At 30.3% G+C, this 19,945-nt stretch overlaps 6 protein-coding genes across 15 annotated transcripts in view; 2 read left to right on the top strand and 4 right to left on the bottom strand.

Moving 5' to 3' along the window:
• Positions 1-13: 13 nt before the first annotated feature.
• LOC114877957 (motile sperm domain-containing protein 1-like) lies at positions 14-2,714 on the top strand. 3 transcript variants are annotated; one of them, XM_029191189.2, is made up of 7 exons: positions 14-617; positions 852-1,028; positions 1,140-1,261; positions 1,334-1,493; positions 1,598-1,714; positions 1,958-2,101; positions 2,165-2,714. In XM_029191189.2, exons 2-7 carry the CDS (start codon positions 884-886, stop codon positions 2,194-2,196), a joined length of 720 nt encoding a protein of 239 aa, XP_029047022.1. In that variant the 5' UTR covers positions 14-617; positions 852-883; the 3' UTR covers positions 2,197-2,714. The 3 variants fall into 3 exon arrangements, with proteins under 3 accessions (XP_029047022.1, XP_029047012.1, XP_029047032.1); XM_029191179.2 differs by having other exon boundaries at positions 15-617; positions 1,098-1,261; XM_029191199.2 differs by lacking the exon at positions 1,598-1,714 and having other exon boundaries at positions 19-617; positions 1,098-1,261.
• A 126-nt stretch (positions 2,715-2,840) lies between these two features.
• On the bottom strand, positions 2,841-4,317 carry LOC114877968 (eukaryotic translation initiation factor 4E type 2). Of its 2 annotated transcripts, none has more exons than XM_029191211.2 (6): positions 4,143-4,317; positions 3,929-4,013; positions 3,615-3,857; positions 3,385-3,537; positions 3,102-3,309; positions 2,841-3,009 (listed from the first exon to the last, which is right to left on the bottom strand). In XM_029191211.2, the coding sequence occupies exons 1-5, from the start codon at positions 4,160-4,162 to the stop codon at positions 3,154-3,156; spliced, it is 657 nt and encodes a 218-aa protein (XP_029047044.1). In that variant the 5' UTR covers positions 4,163-4,317; the 3' UTR covers positions 2,841-3,009; positions 3,102-3,153. The 2 variants fall into 2 exon arrangements, with proteins under 2 accessions (XP_029047044.1, XP_029047053.1); XM_029191220.2 differs by having other exon boundaries at positions 3,929-4,004.
• Positions 4,318-4,417: 100 nt separating this feature from the next.
• Positions 4,418-5,644, bottom strand: LOC114877978. The gene is made up of 4 exons (XM_029191235.2): positions 5,365-5,644; positions 5,083-5,281; positions 4,815-5,008; positions 4,418-4,701 (listed from the first exon to the last, which is right to left on the bottom strand). Exons 2-4 carry the CDS (start codon positions 5,277-5,279, stop codon positions 4,514-4,516), a joined length of 579 nt encoding a protein of 192 aa, XP_029047068.2. The 5' UTR covers positions 5,280-5,281; positions 5,365-5,644; the 3' UTR covers positions 4,418-4,513.
• An 812-nt stretch (positions 5,645-6,456) lies between these two features.
• Positions 6,457-12,864, bottom strand: LOC114877923. 3 transcript variants are annotated; one of them, XM_029191106.2, is made up of 22 exons: positions 12,701-12,864; positions 12,519-12,571; positions 12,240-12,390; positions 10,749-12,157; positions 10,551-10,667; positions 10,314-10,466; positions 10,079-10,242; positions 9,915-10,002; positions 9,652-9,834; positions 9,443-9,587; positions 9,283-9,379; positions 9,001-9,203; positions 8,740-8,938; positions 8,408-8,662; positions 8,229-8,348; positions 8,015-8,157; positions 7,743-7,929; positions 7,580-7,667; positions 7,381-7,509; positions 7,143-7,301; positions 6,974-7,066; positions 6,457-6,901 (listed from the first exon to the last, which is right to left on the bottom strand). In XM_029191106.2, the coding sequence occupies exons 3-22, from the start codon at positions 12,376-12,378 to the stop codon at positions 6,707-6,709; spliced, it is 4,266 nt and encodes a 1,421-aa protein (XP_029046939.2). In that variant the 5' UTR covers positions 12,379-12,390; positions 12,519-12,571; positions 12,701-12,864; the 3' UTR covers positions 6,457-6,706. The 3 variants fall into 3 exon arrangements, with proteins under 3 accessions (XP_029046939.2, XP_029046942.2, XP_029046952.2); XM_029191109.2 differs by having other exon boundaries at positions 12,542-12,864; XM_029191119.2 differs by lacking the exon at positions 12,519-12,571.
• Positions 12,865-13,001: 137 nt separating this feature from the next.
• Positions 13,002-19,932, top strand: LOC114878034 (angiotensin-converting enzyme-like). Its single transcript, XM_029191386.2, has 10 exons — positions 13,002-13,402; positions 16,212-16,406; positions 16,496-16,654; positions 16,725-16,806; positions 16,877-17,017; positions 17,083-17,265; positions 17,339-17,433; positions 17,506-17,657; positions 17,728-17,855; positions 17,928-19,932. Exons 2-10 carry the CDS (start codon positions 16,221-16,223, stop codon positions 18,989-18,991), a joined length of 2,190 nt encoding a protein of 729 aa, XP_029047219.2. The 5' UTR covers positions 13,002-13,402; positions 16,212-16,220; the 3' UTR covers positions 18,992-19,932.
• Positions 13,514-19,945, bottom strand: part of LOC114878046 (activin receptor type-2A) — a 30,125-nt gene continuing 23,693 nt past the window's right edge. For all 5 annotated transcript variants that reach the window (XM_046285109.1, XM_046285110.1, XM_046285111.1 and 2 more), the window contains 2 exons: positions 15,669-15,759; positions 13,514-15,590 (listed from right to left, as the gene is read on the bottom strand). The gene's annotated coding sequence lies outside the window, so the exon portion shown is untranslated. The remainder of the gene's footprint in view (positions 15,591-15,668; positions 15,760-19,945) is intronic.

Here is a 19,945-nt window from a genome sequence, read left to right as displayed (position 1 = left end):
AAATCATTTTTATCTCACTAAATCAATTGTACATATATATTATAAACGATTTTAGGACGTATAAATAATATCATAAAAATTGCAATATGATTTTTGATACCATTTATAACACTCTTCTGTAAGACAAAATGAACAGCTGATACGTGATAAGCTAGGGAAAGCATATTACATATATTTAGTCTGTATTCTGTATATGTATGTACGTATAACTTGTTCACAAGCACAATAGTAAGCTTGGTAGGTAAACTGTGAGGCGATGTATGACGAATACCATGAAAGAATTGTCTCACTAGGAACATCAACAGTGCAGTATTCAATGAAACAGTTCTATGACGCTAACAAGATTATAAATTTTAAACTTTGCAAATTTGCTACATAGATAATTAAATTTTCATTGGAATTGATCAAGGCAAGAGAATCATGAAGGAGTGTGGACATTCTCATAAATGAACATAAATAATATTAAAACGGTTATGAATTTCTAAAATTTCATTCAAAGAAACAATAGCATTTATTTATGCTTGTAATTGTTTTAAGTGATCATTTTTATATTCAAAATCTGGTTGCACACAATTTTGTTCCAGTTTCTATAATTTATAAAGTACATAATTTTCTAGGTAAGTTATCTCATTAAATATACAATCATGACTCAGTATTTATAAACTACAGATGTCACAATATGAAAATACAAAAAAAATAAATATACATTCAAAATTTCTTTGCTAGTTTAATTATTAAAACAAGAGTATTCAAAATATCTTAAAAGACTTCAAACTGATATAGAAACATAAAGTATAATTGTAAAATAATTAAACATCTGGTACATGTAAATGAATGTTATACTTTTACAGGTGCATGGACCACAAAAGATTAAACAAATACAATGCAGTCACAGTTACCAGCAACTCCTAGAAAATTACCAGTATTTGTATTTCCCCAAAGTATCACTTTTTTTTTAGACGATCAATCTACTCACAAACAAGTTTTAACTTTGTATAACCCATATGATTTTCCAATAAAATTTAAAGGTATGTAATTTATCATTATATAATACTCAACTAGTAAAAACAGTTTAATATAATTTATATTTATTATAGTACTTTGTACTGCACCAAATAAATATAAAGTTGTTGATCCAGAAGGAACCATAAAAGCAAGATGTTGTGTTGATATCGTTGTAAGACACACGTCACTCCTATTAAGTAATTGCAATGTCACTGACAAATTTAGAATACAAATGCAAGAACATCCAACTAAACAGGTAATTAAATGTGTTTGTAATTATATTTGATAACATAACATAAAAATAACACTGTTCCAAATAAATTAACAGGCTATAGGAAAAAGAGATGTTGAAGCTAAATTACTTCCTGGGACAACAGATTCTGCTGGGAGATCTACCCCAGATCCAGAAATGTTTCAACAACTTCCTATAAATGAAAGTAGACAACAACAATCTTATGCACTTATAGCTCAAAATAAAACAATTGATAGTAAGTTTGAAATTAATTATTTATATCATATTCTTATTGAAATTATAGTTTATATATAAATAAGTTTAGATCTATTTGAAATGCACAATTATTTACAATTACAGAATCTACATTCAAGACACACAAAAAGTCATTAAAGTCTGATTTGTTTCATAGAAGTATTCAAGATAATAGTCTATCCACAAATATAAAAAGTGCCAATTATGTTGTTATGGATAAAGGTTAATAAGTTAGTGTTTGAAATTAGTCTTTATATTCAAACATGTGTGTAGTACATAGTTAATTAGTTTAAAATTACCTTATAGTATTTATTTAATACACATAATGCCATCAAAGTTTAGTTTAAAAAGTAAACTCTATCTTCAATTAGATAACATTTTCATCTTGAATATTAAAAAATAGAATTTGAAGTATTTTATACACTTGTTTAAACAATAGAAACTAAATAAAGAAAACAATTTTAGGAGGAACAAATTATGTAGCATTGATTGCTGGAATCATTTGTATAGTTGGATTACTTTTACCTACAGAGGGAGAGCAGAATAATAGAGTGCCTGATTATCTCCATCTCTCTATAAATTTTAAATTAATATTTTCATTTGTATTAGGTAAGCATATTTTGTTTTTGTTATTTGGTAAATATATGAATACAGTTTATTTATATATTACAGGTATGGTCACGATTATTATTTTAAGGCTGTAATTGTTGGCTTTGTTTATGAAAAGAGAGTTTATACAATCATGGGACAAAAGCACAATTCATGGTAGGTTTCCTTGGCATGAAACCATTTTTTTGTTACTAAATATACCTGAATCTAGTCTATAAAGAATTAATTATCACATTATATTGTGGATAATGCTAATATTTATTGACAGATATAAAATCTTTTATTCTTTTAATATATACGGAGTTATACATTTTTCTTCAAGTTCGCGCTTTATAGCATTATGTACGCGTTAAATAAATTTCTACGTATATTACAATTGAAGGAAAATCACTTTTTTTAGATCTTACAAATTAAAATATAATGATAAAAAATGTTTACTAGTACTTCGTTTTAGTTAAAATGTTTGATGTTTAAACGCATTATGTACAAAATACCTTATGATTATGTACACATTCTAAAGAAACATGATCTCGTGTAAAAATGTATAAATATCTTATCCAAAATGGGCTTCAAATTTTAAGTACCTTTGAATAAAAATACTTAAAATGGAAAAGGATTTTTCATTTTTATAATTAAATGCTGTTTACATTCGTAAATGGAATATAATATATAAAAAGTTGAGATAATTTGGTTCATTTTATTAAAAAAAAAAAAAAAATAATCATAAAAATGAAACATATTTTGGAAACAAGAATTCTTTTATTATTAACGTGAATTGATTATTTACATAAGTTACAATGAGACATTTGTGAATAAAATGTTTTACCGAATAAGATGTCCATTCAAGTTTTTTAGTTGTAAAATATTTTTTTCCTAATAAGTATCATCTTCTCATAAGTATCAATTGGCTAAATATGAAAATACATGAACGGTATTATCTTATAAAGAAAAACCTTCTGAAAAGGATCGTTTTAAAATAATCATGAAAAAGAAAGATTACCTAGAAATTCGTCCATGAAAAACTCAAACTTCTAAGTTTGCGTCATGACAAATTAGAGCCGATGAACGTTCTTCAAACTTTCATTGTGAGTTTTATATTCCATTGAGGCACTTGCTGGAAGATGTAGTACTCTCCTTAGTGTATCCCTAATACGTGCTGTTGTTGCATAATCAGATGCAGTCTTATTCCATACACATATTATATCTTCCTGTTATATTATTTAATGCTATTAACAATGATATATAATACAATTATGATTTCAGAATGATAAAAGTAATCTTACTTGAAACCTTATAGATACAACAGCTCCACATATTTCTTCTCCAACCATGAATTGTTCACCTAACATAGCTAAAATAAGGTTCTCCCAACACCTAGACACTAAACCTTTTCGTAGTCTTACTATCCATTTTCCACCTTTCTGGTTTGCTTCATCCTAAAATAAAACCCATGTTATTACTAAAAACAAGATAGTTATTTTAAACTTAAAGAGACACATTAAAATATACATACTTCCCACATTGGTTTTATGCCAACTTTGAAAAGATGAAAATCTGTATGTGTTGTTAATTCTGATGGTCGGACTAAGTGACTGTAGAGACTCCAAAATTGTTCCACACTTGCAAACCTACCAACTAATTTTAAATTTTGGTCATAACTTTGTATACTTGGTTGTATACCAGGAGTACGTCGACTGTACCATAAAGCATATGCATACTGCAATTTGTGCTCATTTGGACTAATTTCTATGGGAGGCTATAATAAGTATATATTATGCAATGCAAACATATTATAAAAGAAAAGAGAAACAGCATATTCTTACTTACTAGCGAATCTTTTTCAACTTTTTGATTATCTTTTGATTGTATTTCATCATCTCCACTTTCTTCATTAGCCTTTAACCTGCAAATACTATTAAATTTACTAAGAAAATTTTTAAAATACTACAAAAACAACATAATATTTTACTCAAAATAATCCTAACCCCTATCTTGTTTATTAAAAAAGGCAGAATAAAATATGAACGATAGTTTCACTTACGTTTCGAATTTATTGGACATGTTTTGGGCTGTAATATAAATGTATGTACAATACTGATTAAATATTACAAATAATATATTTCAACACATAAATAAAAATATAAAGAAGTCTTGTTTTCTGTTTCTTTTTCACACGTTCCTTCATACATATGTTTTGATAAATTGTTGATCTCCCCTTCCGCCTTCGTTTTTATCACTTTGTAATCAGAGATTTAATATTTAAATGTTGGTCATGCTAACAAGAAATAATGTTAATTGGGCGGGAAATAGAACATATTTATAATCATCGTAAAGTTTATTATAATAATCGTATCAAGATTAACAAATAGTTTAATACAAAATGCTTTATATATTAGATTTATTGTAATTTTATTAATTATTTTTTATTTTATTATTCGAGAATTGTTGTTCCAATCTTTTCATAATTTCCTCTCGTTGATACATAACTTCTTTATAACATAATGTTGAAAATGCAATCGGGCATTCGTATTGCACGGTTTCCATACATTTTGTATCGTTAGATCCGTCTCGATCAAATCTAAATTGCGAGATCGATTCCACTGAAACGTGAATTACAATTTAAGATCAAAATCATTTGCAAGTCTCATCAGTGTATCAAACCATCCTTTCGTGTACCAAGAAATTTTGTCTTTCATAAAAGATATTCACTTACAACATCCAAACTTGAGAAAGAAACATGTATGATGTTTCGAAGTGATCAAGTAACCATTATTATCCTGGCGTATGGCGTAATGTCCCTGTGCTACATTTCGAATAATTGGTATATGACTCAAATGTTCCGTATATTCAACCGAATACTTCCAGTGATCATAATTGCCACTTTCCGCAATAATATTAAAATCTTCTCTAAAATTATTAATTAAAATCATGTTAGCTATTCCAGAACGCTTTGTAAGAAAAAAATTAATTATTTTACGTACATTGTTGGATTTAATTTTTTCATGTTGCTAAAATCTGCAACAAATTCCCATACATAAATAGGATTTGTGTCGCGAATAACAGCCTCGAACATTACTTGATGTTTCTTTTTATATATAAAAAATACATACAAAATAAAGAATGTTAAACTAGTATACAACACATTTCTCGTTTTCCATTTCATAGGATTAAAACCCATTTCTGGAAAAAAAATAAAAGAACATTTACTCTTAATTTCTCTTTACACAAGTTGTTTATACTTAGAAAAAATATTTCTCACTTACTTGCAGTTAATATTTAAAACAAAAGTAGTTTTTCTATTACTATTGTTCTATTTTTTTTTATAAAATCAAATATATTCTACAAACTACTTAGTTCTTTATTATATACATATGCGTGTTAATTTATATTTATATTTGATACTGTGAGCTTCCGTTAGCGAGATAAGCTATGACAGAGGTACTGTTTCAGTTTCAAATATCAAAGCAAGAAACGTATTATAAAAGTATTTGTCGCTCCACGATTTGCTACGAACGATCTGTTTTGCTCTACTGTATGCTTGAACCACCACGCTTTTCGTCATTTGATTGTATACATAATCCCCACTACATTCTATGATGTTTATCCCCACTTTGTTCGAGTATAAAACACACATTTTATGGAGTGGGCGATAACTACATATTAGCATTGCAATAATTTCCAGTACATGGTGCCACAGAAAATACACATTTTTGACTCCCTTTGATTCTATCTTTTAAAATCAATTACAACCAGCACAAGATCAAAAACTTATTAAAATAATTGTTTGATGAACTTATATTTTAAAAAGCCCGCCATAAATCAACTATTTTTGAAATTCGACCATAGCGCCATCTATACGAAAACGGCTGAAACTACTCAATAACTTACCGACTGGATTTCTTTCTTTTTTACCGACAAAAACCTAGTCGGTAAATTATTGAGTAGTTTCAGCCGTTTTCGTATAGACGGCGCTGAGATCGAATTTCATGTGGGTACTGCGTTACTCCCCGCGTAATACAACGGTAAAGCTTAGTTAGTGTTTTGAAATTGCTTTTTCCTGTCTTTTTGAAGGTTTTTAGTTACCTTTACTTACCTTTACTCGAAGCAATCTTTATAATATATTTATTATAAGGGATGAAGAGATGCAAGGAATGTAGGGATGAAAAGAATGCAGGGATGTAAGGGATGCAGAGATGCAACGGAACGAGGGATGTAAATGCAGGTTTATAAGGGGTGCAGAGATGTAAAGGAATCAGGGATGTAAAGGATGCACACGGGAGTAATAAAATCAAATACGACATAAATATTTTGCTATAAATACAAAAATAAATTTTGGTTGATCAAATTAACAATTATTTGAAATTGCAAACATAATTTAATGAAAATGTACACATACACATATTCTCAGCTTCTCATCTAGTGTAGGATTTTTTAATACATATTCAATTAGCATTTAAATATTCTTCAATATATACACAACAATAATTTGCAATTGTTATAAAATTTCAGCCTAATATGTACAAAATTATAAAAAATAATTTATCATATATTAACAAGCAACTGTAATAAATTTAACATGCTTAGTTATATAATAGTACATAAAAACTACGATTCTTGTTTTATACAACGTTCATTTACTGTTTTTTGTGATTTACTCAGCATGAATTCAATATGTCGTGGTAGTAACTTTTTCAATTCACGTGACACAGGCATATAATTGAAAGTTAACAATCTTACCAAACCATTTTGATAACCAATTGCTAACCACAAATAACTCCATGAATTTGGATTCCACGACATCTGCAATGTATTATTTAATGTCACATAGAATTATAATATTTAAGTGAATAAAATTGGTAACAATATACTCACTCTATTTACTGACATAAATGGATACTCTTCTACTGGAACTGCTGTTAATTTTTCTGGGTGTAGTCCTGGTTTCCGAGGGCAGTTTTCAATATTCTTTAAATAACATTCAATTCAAATAATGACTGAATGATTGAAATCAAATGTGATAAAAAATATTAAAACTACTTACTTTCAAATTATCACAAAAAATGACACCAAAACGATCTTTGCATTCGTTATAAGTTCCTGGCATGTAGTAATAATCTTTTGAATTCTTACTGTCCTGATTATCATTATTGCTACCATTCTCTGTTTTCAAAAAATCTACTATCTTGATAAATGAACTTAGCTGAAAGAATTATTCATTTTTATGTCGAAAATGTTTTTAACGTATCGATTAAAAATAAAAAATATAAGAAAAATAATACCTTTCTTTTCTTCTGTAAAGCTTTATCGAGCTCTTTACTCTGAATCATCTGATGAGGAAATATCGTTAATACTTCTCCTGCTAATGTACCATGTGTAATGCTATTTCCATAATCCGAGACTGCCAAAGTCTACAACATGTTTAAGTAAAAGCAATTTTATATTTATGAAATGTTTGTACAATTCCTTAAGAATACTTACATACGTCGGAGAATTTGTTGCTAAAATAGGGTAAAATTTGTATTCGAGTTCTCTCAATGGAATTATATACGAATTTGTATGTTTATAGCTGTAATGGAAAATATAATAGCAATGAACAAATTTTATTATATCATACAAATGATTTTCGAATAACATTTCTTACCCATAAGCGTCATCAAAACTAATAACAGCACATGGCCAATGTGTCATCCACGCACCATCTAATATAATACCTTTTTGTATGCAATATTGAGGAACACTTGTATTTTCTAAATCCCAAAATTTATAAGTTTTATCGAGACTGCCAGAAGCTAGAAATCTCTCTCCATTATATGGAACTAAGGCTAACACTGTAATAATAATAACATTGTTAAACGTCTATGTAATCAATATAATACTGTTTAAAATTTGTCAAAAAAGAATAAATATACTTACTACTCACGGCATTACCATGTCCATAAAAATATTGAAATGCATTTATAAACCATGTATTTCGTCTTTTTTGCATTGACAATGGAGACTTGTATGTGAGGTCCCATAACGCAATATAACCATTTGAAAATCCTGCAGCAATTGTGCTAAAAAATTATATAATTTTACTGTAACTAAATAATAGGGAAAAAGTAAGGATACAATGATAAGAACTTACTTATGCCCATGTTCTTTTGTCCAAGATAATTTAGTACATTGCCAATTTTGATCGTCGTTGTCGTACATCGAAATATTTACAACTAGTGTCATTACTGGATCAGTGTAATATATGGGCCATCTGTAATGATAAAAAGTAATAATCATAGGTAATTAAAAACTAAAGAATTTACTACTTACTCGTTTTCTGAAGTTTTTTTGTATTCAAGTTCCTCTGGAAAGGGAAGTGAATAAATATATACATTGCCATCTGAACAAGCGGCTGCAAGCATACCAATGCGCTTCAGACTAGATTGCATTTTATTTTCTTTCTTATAATTAATAAGACTTTCATCTTGATAACAACCAGATGGACACCATTCTAAGCACCAGACAGTACCACTGTTATGTGTAATTGCATATGACAAAGTTGGAGATTCCTTTTCATTATTAGATCTGAATAGAAAAAATTATATTTGAAACATTTAGTATAGTCGCATATACTCTTTCATTTATACATGTTTATTACTAACTCATTATCTAATGGTCCTACGTTCCAAATTTGTATCATATTACATCCGCAATATGACTTTCCTATTGCATATTCACTCTCCATAGTTGGGTGAGTACTAATTGCAACATATTGGGAAGGATTTTTGGAGTACATCGGAGCTGGTATAGGTAACCAAGCTAGTGCCCATACTGGACCACCAACAAAAAAAGTTGCGACACCTATGAAAATATAATACATTAATAATCATGCAGTTTAAAAATAATTGTATAAAATTAATTACCTGTATCAAAACCACCTTCAAATTTTTTCCACTGTTTCCACGGAATTTCACTATTATGTGATTCATTACTTGTACTTTCTACTTTCGTTCGTATGGACACCTCTAATTCCGGAAAATATTTAGCAGCATCAGTATTATTTAATAATGTAAACTGATTTGGGGTATAATCAGTAAACAAATCAAGTTCATAATTTTTCTGTTCACTATAAATGCATATCAAATTTATAATAAAATATTGAACACTAAAAAAAAGGTGATGTTATGAAAAGTATAAATATTTACAATTCCATAGACCATTCCAAAGTAGGATGATATGGTTCTTTCCAAGGAATTGTATGCTTCTGGTCCGTACTGAGAAAATTAATTTTATGAGATGTTCCTAAAAGTAATAATTATTATGAAATTTAACAATATAAAACTTCTTTTTTGTAATAGGACTTACCTTTATTATCATCTGAACTATGATTTTCTTCTTCATAATCTGAATACTGTTCAGTTCTTGCTAACGTCGCATGTTCTGTTGTTACATGCTTTGTTATCTCTTCATTAGAATCACATGAAAATTTGCATGCCTTGCACATATAACACTGCAATAAAATAAAAATAAAATTGCGTATAAATTTTCGTATAAATTATTTGTGTAAATTATACCTGTTTGGGCGTAAAACTACATTCAGCTGAATGTTTACACATTTCTTCAAAAGAAGAACATTTATAAGTACAATTTATTTGACGGCAACCAGCTATTCCTTGTGAAATTAATTCTTTTTTCCAAATACCTTTCCATACTGTTGGTACATCTTTACTTTTTCTTGGTGGTTTTATCAAATGTTTCTGTAACATTAATTTTACATAATTAAATGTTTGATGTCATAAATTTTATTAAAAGAAAATACTGTAAAAACATAGCATACCAGTGAAGAAGAATCAAGTTTTAGTTTTTTTCCAGGTGGTGCATTATCCTTGACCTGTTCGGTAAATTCTAAAATTTTTGATACTGCTCTAAAATTGAAACATTATATTTCTGTATTATTTTATACATCTTTAAAGTATAATATACTTATAATTTAACTCTTACTTTTCTGCGGCTTTACGCTTTATTCTTTCATTATCAGTGGAATTCGGTAATTTTTTCACTTTGTTTCGTTCCACTTGTCTATGAGTTCTTTCATGTATTTCCATGGAAGATGGCATCGTAACAGCTCCACAAACCGAACAACTTACCATTAGTGCTTGTCTTTCCTAATACATAATTTAATTGTTTAAGTTTTGTTAAGCAAAGCATTAAAAACTTTAATAACAAAATGATATACTTCATCAGATTTTCCACAAAATTGTGTATGAGATATAAAACCAACTACACTACGTTTTACAGATCCACATTTTTCACAAGCTAATTGGCCCTTTCTCTTGTGAAGAGCGGCCGTCAATACTCTTCTTAATAATTTCACATCATTTTCAAAGTCCTGAAATATAATATCTTATCATAAGTACAACTATAATAAGTTAACAAAAATGATTGTCATTAATTGATGTATAATATATTTTACCAGAGGGTCATCACCCTTTATCCAACTCATATTATTATGATTCTGCAAGTTATGTGAATTCCATCTCTTCTTAGATATTTCTACTTCACATTTGGCACAAGTTACTAGGAGTTCTACCTAATGTTACAAAATTAACAGAAATTGTATAACCAGTCATGAAAACATCTACCCTAAAGACTAATATTTTATAAAACTTACTTTTGGTATATTCGAATTTTTTTTTTTGTCTGTAATTGCTGGTCCCTTCAATTTTGGTATATAATCAATATCTAATGAAGAATCTGACAATCCTTTGCCTCTACCTCTGCCTCTGCCTCTGCCTCTGCCTCTACCTCTACCTCTACCTCTACCTCTGCTTACAGATGTATCTGCTGACATACTTTTCTTTCTATTAACAATTGAATTTGGAATGTTATCTTCAATACTGCTATCATCACTTAAATCATCACTATTGCAAATATTATATGATCTGTTACTACGTCTCTTACTACGAACAACTGCCTCTGTAATAGAAACATTATTTACGTTTTTTGCAGTTTCTAAATTATCTGCCGATATAACTGAAATGTTTGTAGTTTGTTGTAGGGTAGGCACACCTCTTTTTGGTCTACCTCTTTTTCTTACCGATGGTGTAACCATTGAAGTTTGATCTGTAATACTTTGATTTAATGTACTGTTACCTGCATTTTTGTTCTTTAAATTTTCTGTTCTTTTTGGTCTTAAATTTCTCGCAAACGTATCATTTTTTTCTCTAATATTATGTTCTACTATAGAGGTATTCGTTGCTCCCATATGTGCTTCATTATCATTCATATTATTTGATTCCATTGTACTTTTTAACTTTTTTAATTTTACCTTATTTGCTACATCTTTTGAATTTTGTAAACCTTTTATACTAAAACTATTTTTATTACTTATAACAGTAGAATTATTTTCAGAATTATTACTGGGATTTAAAGGCAGTGACTTTTTTGTTACAACTGGTATGTTAGAAGCATTTAAATTCGTTTTAGTAGTATATTTTTCATTTTGCATATTTTGAAGCTCTTCTTTTGTACATTTTGTATCATTAGAATCATTTAACTTAGTTGTATGCGATGAAGAATTGTCAGAAATAGTTACTTGTTGCAGTTCCTTATCGAAAGTATCTTCTGTTATCTCATCCAAATCTCCATTTTCTTTTTCAAATAACTCTGTTTTGCAAGTTACAACATAATCACTAAATTTAGTTCGTTTACGAATACGTTTAGATCTACCAAATAAATTTTCAGAACTACTTTCTTCAGATGCTGAGTCTGTTCTTCGAGGCTTTGGTGTATCACTTGAGGTAGTTTGATTGTTTTCTACTTTAATTATTGATCTATTTACCTTTATATTATCTTTTGGCTTTTTGGTATCAATATAAGGATTATTTTTTACTTGTTTTGTGCAATTTATTTTGGATATTACCTTTCCATCATTTCTATTAGTTTTAGGCACTTTTATTGCATTCTTTGAGCTTTCACCTGATGTAGAAATCTGATCATCACTGTATTCTTGTGATCTAACAGTACTCACAGTATCATCCTCTTTTTTAACTTCTACAGAAGCAGATACTATGCTTCCACCTAAATCATAAAGGACCACGACAAAATTTAAATAAAATTTATTCTGTATTATATTAGTAATTATATTCATTCAACAACTTACCTTTTGTCTTGGAGTCAGTGATACAAATATTTTGTAATACATCTGGTGGAATAATAAACATTTTTGTGTTATTGGATTTATTAATAGAAGAATTTATGCTATCAGATGAAGCACTAGAATCCACAGTCTTCTTACTCATTATTAAGATTACCTAAATAGACATTAATAATATTATATTTCATTCAATTTCACATACATATTTTATTTTTTTAATAAAATACTTTGACATAGAAGAAAAATGTACGTAATTCATGAAAAAAAAAGGAAAATAATCCTTACGGGGTTCGAACTCTATGACGTACACTAATGGATTGCAGCTTCTACGATCTTCCCTAAAATGAAATGTTAACTTCTTATCTTTTCTTTTAAATATATAGAAAGAGATATGAAGATTTTATAGAATAAAAATGATTTTCCAAATATCACACAAATTTATTAAATCCATAGAAAATTAATCGTACAAGTCACCAAGTCTTCTACATCTGTAGCAATCTGTAGTCACCGTCGATATGGTCCCAAACTCGCTGTGCCCTGCAGAGTGCGTTCCCTCGCACCCTACTAATTCCCTTCATCACCGACGAGAGACTGTGCCTCGTCGGCACCTTCCTGTAGTTGCAGTCGATAATCGTCGGCATGTACGATTCCTTTTACAATGTATATACAGCGTTGTTTACGAAATCTTTGGAAAGTATACGATCTGTATAAAACTGCATTCCCGATGGCCATATGTCACGTCATACAGCACAGTAACGCACTGCCACTGAAGCAAGTGTGGCACTGTGTGGCACGATGTGAAAGAATTTGGATCGTGCGAACTTTGTACAAATAGTCATAGCGTGTACGTGCGATGCGTTACATATCATTTACAGTGAGATAAGGATTCAGTTGATTCATCCGAGCGTGTACATCGCGTAATCGCAATAAGCCGATTGTTTCTCATTCTTTGTATCAAACTTTGACCCAGAGAGTTACGGCCTCTGTTTTTCGAGAAGTAGAAAAAGGAGTTATACGGAAGGACACAAGCCACCTCTCGCCCTGTGCCACCGCTCGTTTGTTCTCTCTCGTTTTCTCTTGCAGTCGATCTCTATCTACCAAACGCATCGTAGGCGCTCATCGAAAAAAAGAAACTTGAACGTCGAGCGAGTGACGCTCGGCTAACTAAGGTGAGCAAGATTAGGAAACTGAACTAGATTTTGTTCTCTTGTCACTGGTCCAAGTGAGAAACAATCCCGTCTCTGTTCTTCGAATACAACAGATCATTTTATTCCAAGTTATTTCAATAATATAACTGAAAATACCTTAAGTTTTATTCAATTTAATCAGATTTACGTATCTTCAATTTTTCTGATACTATCTAAAACGATCTCTGTCGAACTTATATAAATGAAAAAAGATCAAAGAAAATATAACGAAATTATACTGTACTCTAGTGAATACGACTTGGATCAGTGATTACAATATCATCTAAATGCAAATGTCGTAAATTTTATACAATAACGTGTCTAATCATCATGTAATTGCATACAAGATTCTGCAATTTAAATCGCGCGGGATTTTACAATTTTCATTTATATCGCAGTATCCCCTTGTTCAACCAAATACATGAACTATCTATTTAGATAACATTGCAAAAATCACACAATAGTTAATGCTGTGCGTATATAACCCAAATGCGTAATCTACAGAAACATATCACACACGTTTGCTACTGCAGTTGTACTATTTTTGCGCGGCGGCGCGGTACAATTTGTAAAGCCGTTTAATTTTGGAGTACGATACTTGTTTACCAACCTGAAATTCATTTGGACGATAACATCGAAACGATATACGTCGCTTATTTGCAATAATAATGTGCTAATTTTACAAATTCAGAATTAAATAATTTCACGATAACGACACAATTTTGGTCAAATTCGTGTCGTCGGTTTTACTTGTTCAGCGCTTTCTTATTCTATGAGAAAGTAAACGCTCTTTAATGCGAACAAAGACGTACGATTTTTGCGCCATAGGTGTCCATTGACAGGAAAAAAATACAAATTAACAACGGAAACAGTACAAGACGAACCAGTTCATCTTTTACGATGTAAGCTTTCATTAAAAGAAAGAGCTAACATTTGCATACATTGTCACATTGTTCAGAATCCATCGCACGTGTAAAGATGTTGAATGGATACGAATACAATAGAAGAGTTAGATGTTTTAATAGTCCAAGTCTGAAAACCACCATTTATAATTTTGAATCACTTCTAATCAGTCATTAGCATAATCAGGACCTGAGATTTCGGAGGTCCGAGGCGAGCTCCGAAAAAGGGCCCCTTCAGATATATGATATAAAAAAAGTAGCTCAAATAAAATTTATAAAATTAACATTAAAGCTTGTATAACGAATTTAGATTTATGAAGGCCCCAGTCTGCCTAGACTCAGGGCCGGCCCTGAGCATAATTAAAATTTTTATCTGATATAGGTCAGTCAAAATTTTGGAAGGACTACTGTGCCCTCTGCATGGTTACGCCAATGGGTGTAGCGTAAGCAACGCTTTTGTGACCTTTATATACGCACATTCGAAATGTATTATTTATCAATGAATATAGAATGTTGTTTTCTATTGTATTCCGGTCAACATTGTTTTACACGAAAATTTCAATAAATCGGTGACTTTCAAATTATCAATTCATCGGTTCGACGGTGATCGATAACGAAACATACGAAGCAATTATATAATTGCACGAAAAAAGAAAAATGCAACATACATGGCACGGTGGTTGCGACACATCGCGAAGATACACATTGAATTTTTATGGAAACGGGATTTCATGAGTCAGCTTTTCCATGTTATTCCTCGAGGATAATTTCTAGTTAGATAATACAATTACGGAAACAAAAAATACTGGCACACCTTACTTTCCTGCAATCATTTTACTTAAAAGAAGCAGTTATCGAATTGCAAAAAATAACGCAATATAATATTTCAATTCTTAATTTAATTTATCGTGCCAATATTAATTAGGCATCAAGTGGCTTCAATTTTTTCTTAATTGTTAATTAATTGAAGGTACGTTACTAACTAAGAGAAGAAAAATATTACCGGTGCTTAATAGAGGATCGATGATCGCTCAATTTAACATCTCAATGAAACCCCATAACAGTCTTCATGGTCGTAATCGTTTGCTTAGGCGTAGTCGCGTACTAAATTGAAAACAATTAAGCGTGTGATCGTGCTGTGACGATCACAGTGATAGAAAATTCATGAACCTTTCTCACAATCTTCTTTAATTATACCTTACAGAGAAATTCATTTCTATCCACGATAGATCCTTAAACGCATGTTTTTACCGTACTATACCGTACTTCTAAAAATAGTAGATGTCAGAAAAAGATTTATTTAGAGATTTTAAAGCTATAGCTTGGTCCAGTTGCATGATACTTACATGGTGGTGGTCTTCTTTTCATTGTTGTCTGTCCTGTAATGCGGGCTCAAAAGTTGATCATCATATTTCTTCTTCCGGGAATTTTCTTCCGCTGTAAATCAGTAAACGTGTAAGCAAATATTTGCCTCTTCGTATCGTATTCAGTATTTAAAAAAAATATATCGAGTCAACGACGACGCGAACTCTCTGTATGGTTGTATAAAAACCAAAGAACGCTCTATATTGCCTAAACACTGGGTCTCTCTATGTGATCTAAACACAAATTTCTTATATCTCAATGACTTTACTTCAATTGATATATTGATACGCAATGAAGCAGAATATAAGCAATCAGATTTTCGCTGAAAGGAATGACTGACGAAATGACTCACAAGAGAGTGACGCGTAATAGTTTAGTTAGAAAAGAAAATACTTCGATAACAAGATCATCCAATATTCATGAAATCGGCGGTGAACGTAGCATGAATGTTGGAATTTCCAAAACGTTTCAGCGCAGTTCTTTTTCGTATGCGTTTTTTCCTTTAATTAATCATTCTTTTTCAGCTCGAAGGGATGCCATCAACATGGATTTATATAATCGTTAACCTGGTGGTTTATGTGATCGCTTCATCAGAGAATGAACAAACCAAAGCTTTTATACAGTTAACCGAATTCGATTACGAGGATAGGTGTGCGAGTACAGCCGAAGCTGAATGGGCATTCATTAATTCCCCATCGAATGAAACACTGCTGGCGTGGGTAAGTTTCTCGTTGAATAAATTCCATGAAATAGAAAAGAAAAATTAAGTAATAAATTTCTAAATGTAAATTTTCTTCTTACCTTGCAGGAGGAGAAATTGATTTCTTATGCTTCTTTTAAGAATGTACAGAGAAATGAGGTCGCCAATGTTTCAAAAGCTGGTATAAATGATCCATCTTTACAATACAAATATGATGTAGCTGAAAAAGCTGGTGATGCTTTGTTAGATGGTGAAGATTTTAAAACGGTAAGATGAATTTTGATGAATTTACCTTAAAGCTTTGGATGGATTGAAAATAATTTGTTATGCTTTATAGCTCATTCATTTTGCTGGAACAGCAGAATTATTGAGATTATCTACAGTTCATGCAGAAGTGTTAAATAATCATACAAGAAAAGGTATTATTAAATTAGTTATTAGGGAGGAACATATGTGTATGTAAAATATTAAAAATATTCATATTTTTAGATGTAGAGTATCTTTTAACTCATAGCAATAATGTTGAGACTAAAAAGAATATTTGGACAACTTGGCATCAACAGTTAGCCCCATTAGTTAAGAATTTTACAACTATACTTCCACTTGTTAATAAAGCTGCCAAAGCAAATGGTTGGTATTCAAAAGAAATTGTATTTTGCATGTAGTCCATGAACACGTTATTCTTCCTGTTTTAGATGCCAAAGATGTTACATCATATTGGGAGCTCTTAAGTGGTTACAATGATGGTTATAATAATATTAAGTACGAATGGAGTAAAGTTTCTAATCTTCATAAAAAAATATTGAAATTCGCAATAAATAATCTATCCCAAAAATACAAGATTCCTATGAACGATACAATGCCAGCTTATTTAATTGGTAAGCTGTTTCATTGCAACATACAGATTTATAAAATATGTTTCAATTAAGAATTGTAATTCTCTTGTGAAAGGTTCTCTCCAAGGAAACGACTGGACATCTATATCAGTTGATGTAACACCTTATCCAGATATAATGTATAATATTAAAAAAAATCTCTGGAAAAGGGTAAACAATGATTTCCATCTTTACTCTAATACCACACAAAAGAAATGATACATTAATTAAATTTTATTTTAGAAACTTATTGGAAAATCACTGTACAAAACAGCCTCTAGTATGAGCACACAATTGTTGAACCAAGTTCCACAAGCTGACTTTTGGGATAAAAGTCAATTCAATGCACAGTGTCCACCAAAATTAATTAATTTCTGTGAGGAAGGCAGTATGAGGTACAGATTTATTATAATATAATTTATTAGAAAATTTCTATATATTCAAATGGAAAGTTTTATGTTATAGGGTATCTACTTGCTTTGAGCCTACCATAAACAACGTTCTTTCTGCTTATAAAAATGTAGGAAAAATTATGTTTAATCAAATGTCTATCGAGTCAATCCCGGTACTCAATACAGCTAATCGGTATTCTGGTAAGAATAAAAATTGTCAAGTGTATCATAGAATTATATTACAGTATTAAAAACTATTATACTTTTCTACAGGTTTGGAAGAAGGTCTGTCAGAATTATTTAGTATTTTAGCAGTAAGCCCTGCTTGGTTAAATTACACCCACCTTATAGAAGAATCAACAGATAACGAAGAACATTTAATTGTATCATTAATGATCAGTGCATTGAATATATTACCAAGTCTCGCTTATTACATGGCTGTAGATACGTGGAGAATCAATGCCATTAAAGAAGAGATTACAAATCCTGAAGATTTAGTATCAGCATGGTGGAAGCATAGACAAGAATACGAAGGACTTAATTCCAATGGAACTAACGTACCCACGTTCTTAAATGACGAATACATTACTAGCAACAAGCCATATCTTTCAAAATTAAGTGGTACGCTCCTGGCATTTCAATTCTATGAATATCTAATGGAGTCTACGGAAATTAGATACGATTCAATTGTAAGAAAACAAATAGATGCTAATTTCATAAAAATGATTCAACACGGCGGTGCTGACGATTGGATGAAAGTAATTAACAAATATTTAGAGATAGATGAAATTTCATCGGATTCGCTTTTGTCGTTTTTCTCGCCGCTAGAGGAGTTCATTGACGAGCAAGAAAACGATTTTAAATACAAAACAGTTAAGGAATCAGAATTGCTGGAGTTAGAAAAGAAAATTATTGCTGAAATGAATGCTCCACCGACCACTACTGCTAGACCTACTAGTACTACATCAAAGAGTATAAACGTAGATAAAAAACCCACAAATAAAACATCATGGAACAAAGAAAATAATGGAAAAAACGTCATGAACGACGCAGTTTATTCTAATAAAAGTTTAGAGCCTAAATCGCACGTACATATACCTGCGGAGAAAGCAGAAAATCATAACTCAGAGTCAAAAGCGACGACTAATGTTCCTTTTGATCAGTCGCCAGCCGATAGCCTAGACATGGAAGAAGAACAAGATAAACCAAAGATTAATACTAGTAAGGCAGTATGGGCAGTAGGCGCAGTGCTATTAGCGACAGTCATTATTTGTACAATTGCGATCTTCGGAAGACAAAGATGTCGTAAAACACCAAAAAATAGACGCTACGTTTAACGATGTTTCAGCATTAAAAAAAATAAATATAAATATTTATTTTTGCATTTACTTTAGATAGCCTTGGCGTAAGTAAATTATTCATCTAGCAATATACATTCCCTGGTGTTAATTGCAAAGTAGACGGAGACTCGATATTAGGGGAGGTAGCAATAAAGAGAAAGAAACGAAAAAATAATAAGTATTAATGCGCGAATGTTATTATGTTTAATTGTGTTTTCTACGTCGAAACTATTTCATTTCAATTAAATGTGTTCAGTCAAATTATAATGTGTTTAAAACATATTTTCTCGCACAAATGTAGTACAGATTGTACAATATAATTATTACTTTGAAAATTAGTGAAGAATTATTGTATAACATAGAATTGTCGTAGCATGTATGCCTAAGTACAACAGTTCCTCTATAACAATACCAAACCATAAAAAATGAATTTAAAAATACGCACAAAACAATAATGTATCTTTTACGTTTTTTGTAGAACCCTTAGGTAATGTATGTCATTAATTTCTCTGATAGTTTATGCCTATTGTACACATCAATTAAAGTAAGGCTTGTACATAATTACTTATACAATAGTAGGGTAACATAGTAAATTGCCATCGTGTGTAACTACCATGAAACGTGTCACAATTACTAAAGACGTATTTTTCTAACATTTATATTACTGTGTACGATTTTTGCATACATGTATGTCGTTTATATGCAATGTATTGAAAATTTATATTTTTTATAAAAGTATTTATTTTGTACCTTACAAGATAAGATAATAAAGTATTGTTCTGGTACAAAGTTAAAATTTAACGATTTTATACGTATCGAATAAAAGAATAAATAAATTTATCTAATTTCTGTGACACTGAGACTCACTGACCACTGTACTAAGCAACAAATAAAATGTTTTGTGTTTTTTGATAATAAACTTACCTCTAAAATTTGAATGATTATAAATAA

The sequence above is a fragment of the Osmia bicornis genome, chromosome 3 (assembly GCF_907164935.1).
Source record: "Osmia bicornis bicornis chromosome 3, iOsmBic2.1, whole genome shotgun sequence".
NCBI lineage: Eukaryota > Metazoa > Arthropoda > Insecta > Hymenoptera > Megachilidae > Osmia > Osmia bicornis.
This window is presented reverse-complemented; position numbering and strand designations above follow the sequence as displayed.

What these genes read in the sequence shown, in the direction of transcription:
- LOC114877957 (XM_029191179.2), top strand. Translation starts at nt 884, where the DNA reads ATGCAGTCACAGTTACCAGCAACTCCTAGAAAATTACCAGTATTTGTA. An exon ending in TTTTCCAATAAAATTTAAAG is followed by an intron (nt 1,029 to 1,097) that starts GTATGTAATTTA and finishes TATTTATTATAG; the next exon opens with TACTTTGTACTGCACCAAAT. An exon ending in AAGAACATCCAACTAAACAG is followed by an intron (nt 1,262 to 1,333) that starts GTAATTAAATGT and finishes ATAAATTAACAG; the next exon opens with GCTATAGGAAAAAGAGATGT.
- LOC114877968 (XM_029191211.2), bottom strand. Translation starts at nt 4,162, where the DNA reads ATGTCCAATAAATTCGAAAC. An exon ending in AAGTTGAAAAAGATTCGCTA is followed by an intron (nt 3,858 to 3,928) that starts GTAAGTAAGAAT and finishes TACTTATTATAG; the next exon opens with CCTCCCATAGAAATTAGTCC. An exon ending in GCATAAAACCAATGTGGGAA is followed by an intron (nt 3,538 to 3,614) that starts GTATGTATATTT and finishes GTTTTATTTTAG; the next exon opens with GATGAAGCAAACCAGAAAGG.
- LOC114877978 (XM_029191235.2), bottom strand. Translation starts at nt 5,279, where the DNA reads ATGGGTTTTAATCCTATGAAATGGAAAACGAGAAATGTGTTGTATACT. An exon ending in AAAAAATTAAATCCAACAAT is followed by an intron (nt 5,009 to 5,082) that starts GTACGTAAAATA and finishes TAATAATTTTAG; the next exon opens with AGAAGATTTTAATATTATTG. An exon ending in CTTTCTCAAGTTTGGATGTT is followed by an intron (nt 4,702 to 4,814) that starts GTAAGTGAATAT and finishes TTCACGTTTCAG; the next exon opens with TGGAATCGATCTCGCAATTT.
- LOC114877923 (XM_029191109.2), bottom strand. Translation starts at nt 12,378, where the DNA reads ATGAGTAAGAAGACTGTGGATTCTAGTGCTTCATCTGATAGCATAAAT. An exon ending in AAGCGTAAAGCCGCAGAAAA is followed by an intron (nt 10,003 to 10,078) that starts GTAAGAGTTAAA and finishes TTTCAATTTTAG; the next exon opens with AGCAGTATCAAAAATTTTAG. An exon ending in AACTTGATTCTTCTTCACTG is followed by an intron (nt 9,835 to 9,914) that starts GTATGCTATGTT and finishes TTAATGTTACAG; the next exon opens with AAACATTTGATAAAACCACC.
- LOC114878034 (XM_029191386.2), top strand. Translation starts at nt 16,221, where the DNA reads ATGCCATCAACATGGATTTATATAATCGTTAACCTGGTGGTTTATGTG. An exon ending in AAATAATCATACAAGAAAAG is followed by an intron (nt 16,807 to 16,876) that starts GTATTATTAAAT and finishes TCATATTTTTAG; the next exon opens with ATGTAGAGTATCTTTTAACT. An exon ending in TAAAGCTGCCAAAGCAAATG is followed by an intron (nt 17,018 to 17,082) that starts GTTGGTATTCAA and finishes TTCCTGTTTTAG; the next exon opens with ATGCCAAAGATGTTACATCA.